Below are 5,310 nucleotides of genomic sequence, written 5' to 3' on the forward strand. Positions count from 1 at the left end.
GAGCGGTCAAAGATGACCCGTCGAGATGACGAGATGAACCCAAAGCATCCGGAGGCCGCGACGCGACGGCTGCAAGGAAAGCGCGGAACGGAATCAACTCGGGGGAGGCGTTTGCCCCCCAGTGTGGAATCACAGAGCGACAGCCGCCGTCGAATGTGAAACTCCAGTCCGCAGTTGAAGACGATGCGGATGTTCCCTCGCAGCGAGAGGCACGCGCAGTCGCGGGCGCGTGCACGTGGACGCGACCGCGTTCTCTTCTTCTGCTGCTGCTACTTCGTTCGTGCGGCTGCTGATGCAGGTGCACAGCAGACGACTATGAAGTCAAATCCAGGTGGGCAAGCCCAGATCACCGCGTGAGAAGAAGCAGTGGTAGTGAGTGTATCGCTGCGACGTCTCCGTCGTGTTTGTGGACCGGGCATTGCGTCGTTACACGTTGCACGGTCTGTTCTGGATGGCCACAGTCGCAGGCTCCTGGAGAGTTTCTAATTTAACATTTGTGCATCAGGGTGTCCGCATCTACTGCCGTGGTTTGTGCAGTGGATGCGGTTGAGGGTGGACCGTGAGCAGCTTCGTGGAAGACCAAACCCAGCGATCTCTGCATTGAGTCTTTCACAACAAGCTGTTTCACGCATTGGTTTTTTTCCGGTAAAGACACGTATGTAGAAATAAAATAAAATGTAAATTAAAAAAATTAAAATGAATCACGACGTTTTGAACGCAACACAAGCGCTCATCATCAGGTGGAAATGGGGTGAAACATATAGCGAGGGAACACACAGGGGGACACCACGTACATGGCACACAGAGAACGGCAAACTACACATAAGCAAATGCAACAAGAAGATGGGAGACGAGAAACTCAACAGACCTTGGAACCATCACGTGATGCAAACCAGTCGGCCAACAACACAGTTAGACACTCACCTGGTTGACCACGTATTTCAAAAGACTGCTAAATCTCTCGTGTTCATCATCTGGGCTGAACATGCCAACGTGAAAACAGAGGACAGGGACTCGTGAACAGACACGAGGTACATACACAGAGAAGACACACAGGGAAAGATATACTTCTGGGCAGCCCGAGGGACAACCAGAGCAACAGCGCACCAAGAGACATCCACACATGCAGAGGCACACACAGCGAGCTGTTTGTTTGAATGACGGCGTTCACTCGAGTGAATTCGTGACCAGTGGACACAACTCGAAGCCCCCCCCCCCCCCCCCCACGTGCACGAGAGACGCCGCCTTGGAGTGACACCGCCGCCGCTGCTGCCGCTGCTGCTGCTGCCGAGCCGAGCTCACTTTGTCCCCGAGGAGGCTCTGGAGTTGCTGATGAAGCGGGAGAGCTGCCCCACGCCCTCCAGGAGGCCCTCTCCGGTGCGGGCGCAGCAGCCCTGCACCAGCCACTCGCGCCCGTGCCGCGTCTTCACCGCCTTCATCGCCTCCGCCACCTCCGCGGTGGCCGCTGCCCGCGGGAGGTCCTGCTTGTTGGCGAGGAGCACGAAGGGCACCCGCGTCATCTCGGGGCTGTCCAGGATGGCGTCCAGCTCCGCGGGAGCCTCCGGGAAGCGCTCCCGGTCCGCGCTGTCCAGCACGAAGAGGAGCCCGTCCGTGTTCTGGAAGTAGTGCCTCCAGAGAGCGCGGATCTTCTGCTGGCCGCCCACGTCCCACACGGTGAAGGTGACGTTCCTGATGGGCTGCACGGTCTCCACGTTGAAGCCGATGGTCGGGATGGTCACCACGGATTCGTCGAGCTTGAGCTTGTACAGGATGCTGGTTTTCCCGGCCGCGTCCAAACCCAGCAGCAGCACGCGCGCTTGCTGAGTGAACATTCCGCCCAGCAGCGACGCCACTCGCGACGCAAGGAGACCCATTGTGACCGCTCGGCTCGGGATGCGCCTCGGGTCGTCGTGCCGACAACTCCCCCCGGGCGAGCTCACGCGGGCACCTGCACGCGACGCGCTCCCAGCAGCAGCAGCAGCCCCTCGGCACCACGTGCAGGATGACCACGACGAAGACGGATCTCGTGCCGAGCTCGCGTCGGGGATGTCCCAATCGTCCCTTGCGATGACTGCCGCCGTCTGACTCGTCACTGCCGCGTTTATATCGGCGACGGTGGAGGCGGTGGAGGCGAGAGACGGCGGTGACATGGCCCCTGGTGAGCTGGAGGTTCGTTCGTAGGCGCCACTGCCACGTGACGGCCCTTCCCGGCGCTCACCACGGGGACACGCGGCGACTTGTGTATCACGCGGCGCCTCCTCCTCCTCCTGGCGCCGCCCGCGCGGAGGCCCCAGGGCGGCGGTGGCGGTGACGGAGCCCCCAGGGCGCGGGGGGGGGGGGCGACCCGCAGCTGCCCCCCCCCCTCACCCCTCTCGCGTCGCTCGGCCTCGCCCGCGATCACCACGCGTGGCCACGTACGGTGCGGAAGAAGTTCAACTTACACACACAGATACATACATACAACATACATACAACATACACACACAGTTACACACACAGTTAGACACACAAATACATACATACAACATACATACACGGGTACATAGATCTAATCACAGTTCCATACACACATACACGCATAGATACATACATACACAGATACATACACAGTTACATACTACACGTGTTTTGGGTTAAATCGCGTAAATACAAATGTGTCGTTAAACCCGCCACCACCCGACACAGCCAACTAGGAAGGGGTTTGTCACGTAAACAGAACGTGGCCAATTCGTGACGAGCACAGCACTAATCGGTTGTGTGCTGGAGAGCAAATCCACAACATTCACAACGAACTTACAGACTAACACACACAACACGACGCACAATACGCGCAGCTGCCATGCCCGGGTAACAAACACAACAACAAGCGACACGTGAGGCGTCACTCTGGATTATCAGTGACAAGCGTTAACCAATCCGTGTTGAGTGATTTAGATGATAATTTTATTATTTTTCTCGCGCAAGTCCAGACTTGCTGGGGTCTCGCGTGCGCCGCCTGTGGTGTGCGTGCACCTTGGACTCGCCGTGTCCGCGTGCTGCGCTGACGCTCCCCACGCACATTCGACATTTCTCCTGCACGGGATCCATGCTCCGTAGCCCGTGCCCGCTGTCAACGTTTGCCCTGTCTGGGGGGGGGGCAGTGAAGAGGTGGAAGTTGGAGAGGGATCCTAAATTAGCACCTCGGACTAGCTACGTACGGTGCGGAAGAAGTTCCGCACGCAGGCCAGTACAGTGCTGACAGGAGGCGGTGGCAGAGGTGGTAGTGGTCTCGCGTTGTCTGTCGAGGTTGAAGGTTTTTTGTTCAAGCCGCTGGGAACTCTCAGAGGCAGGGGACTCGGGGGCCGTCCATAAATGACGTCACGCACCTGGGGGGGGGGGTCAGACATGTGTGACGATTGGGGGGGGGGGGGGGTTGATAAATGTGACGTCACATCAAAATGCGCAACTTTAAATAATATAGACAACACGTTCTACTTAATTAAATAGACTTTTTAATACATGTTTTCTCCTACAACATCAGAGTGCAGCGCCACATTAAATACACACTACAATGACAATAGTTTAAACTTTAAACTATTGTCATTGTAGTGTGTATTTTTCAGTTTTAATATTTTATCTTTTTTCACTTCTCCGACCAATCATATTTATATTTATGTTGAGTTTCATAGTGTCGACGTAAATTGTATTCTTTGAACACAGACACTATGTTCTGGCATATCAGACACACAGCTCTTTCCTTGTACTGCATGAAAAAGTAATCATAAGTCCACTGTTCTTTGAATATCCTACACTCCGAGTCAATTTTTCTCTTTCTTGACATCATTGTTTCCAAGGGAGTCAAAATTGCTATTAGTAAAATACCAATATACATATACAGCGCTACAAAAACAATATACCAGCAATAACTTTGCCCACACAGAGACATACAGACTGCACTGCCCATCAATGCTGTCTGATTGGGGGAACTCCGCTTTTACCCCAGGCTCACACTGGTGCGGGTGCCATTAAAAAGTTAATTACACCTGCAGTTTTGTTCACAGATCGCAGTGCGATCTGCGAACTCGCATAGGAATCTGATCGCATGGGGGAGAAGACCCATGCGATCCGATTCCACTGCAGGAAAAAAGAAGGCACATGTGCCTTTTTTCTTCCGAATCTAATGCAAGTTCAGCCATACAAGCATATGGCTGAACTCGCACTGCTCAGAGATCGCAACAGTATGAACCGGGGCTTACACAACATACAACATATAACCTCATACAACTGAATAGCAATCAGAATATAAATGCACTTACTGTCATTTAAATTGGGTTTCCTACTCCTCGGCTGTCTGTCACTGACCAGCACGGGAAAACAGCAGGCAGCCCCTCCAGAGATCAGAGATCACTCTGTTATTACCCCTCTATCATTTACTCAGCACACAGGAATATCACTGGGAGTGGAGCCGAGGGGCAAGTGAGTGAGCTGAGGGAGGGAGAGCCAGTCAAGTACAGCCAGGGGAGGGCTGGCAGCCTTAGGCCTGGGGGGCAAGTCCAGTCAATTGGCCCATTGAACCATTCACCAGCGCAGCCCAATGAGTGCCCACCGCCGCAGCTCAATCAGTGCTCACCGCCGCAGCTCAATCAGTGCTCGCCAGCGCAGCCAAATCAGTGCTCGCCACCGCAGCCCAATGAGTGCCCACCACCGCAGCCCAATTAGTGACCATGGGCCGGATAAATGTCCTCGGTGGGCCGCATGTGGCCCGCGGGCCGTAGTTTGAGGACCCCTGGTGTAGTTTATCGTGTCGTGTATAGTGTAGTGTGTAGGTTAACGTGAGTTTTATAAGGGCACCACGGGGTGACCAGCCCCTCCCCACCCAGCCCCACCCCTCCCCACTCCCCCACCCAGCCCCACCCTCCCCATCCAGCCCCTCCCCCATCCTCCCCCAGCCCCTCCCCACCCTCCCCTCCCCAGCCCCTCCCCACCCCTCCCCTATCCACCCAGCCCCCACCCCTCCCACCCCCCACCCTCCCTCCCCATATGCACGCCCAGACAAATAATCCCTGGTGGGCAGTGTGGAACCTGTTGTTCCTACCGGTTATAACAGTGGGAAATATCTGAACCGGTCCTGGGCCTCCCCATGGTCGACTCAACCTCAAATGAGTACCTGATGCAGTGTGTACACATCACCACGATGGGAGACAAATGCGGCTGGGCATGGTGTTGGCCACCCACTCCCCTGTGTACTGTGCCAGTCCTCATTAGTGCTCACTAACACCACTTGCCTCAAAAATCTGTTAAGGATATGAGGGGGATTTTTGTCTTTGTACA

General features: G+C 55.2%; 1 protein-coding gene across 1 annotated transcript; it reads right to left on the minus strand.

Moving 5' to 3' along the window:
- Nucleotides 1-1,293: 1,293 nt before the first annotated feature.
- On the minus strand, nucleotides 1,294-1,902 carry LOC133361414 (uncharacterized). Its single transcript, XM_061580340.1, has one exon. The coding sequence runs from the start codon at nucleotides 1,872-1,874 to the stop codon at nucleotides 1,299-1,301; it is 576 nt and encodes a 191-aa protein (XP_061436324.1). The 5' UTR covers nucleotides 1,875-1,902; the 3' UTR covers nucleotides 1,294-1,298.
- Nucleotides 1,903-5,310: the final 3,408 nt, after the last annotated feature.

This window comes from Lethenteron reissneri, unplaced genomic scaffold (genome assembly GCF_015708825.2).
Source record: "Lethenteron reissneri isolate LAM-NWPU_2019-01 unplaced genomic scaffold, ASM1570882v1 scaffold_1031, whole genome shotgun sequence".
Taxonomy (NCBI): domain Eukaryota; kingdom Metazoa; phylum Chordata; class Hyperoartia; order Petromyzontiformes; family Petromyzontidae; genus Lethenteron; species Lethenteron reissneri.

Bases quoted from the DNA above. Each gene is read 5' to 3' on its own strand.
- LOC133361414 (XM_061580340.1), bottom strand. From the start codon at position 1,874: ATGGGTCTCCTTGCGTCGCGAGTGGCGTCGCTGCTGGGCGGAATGTTC.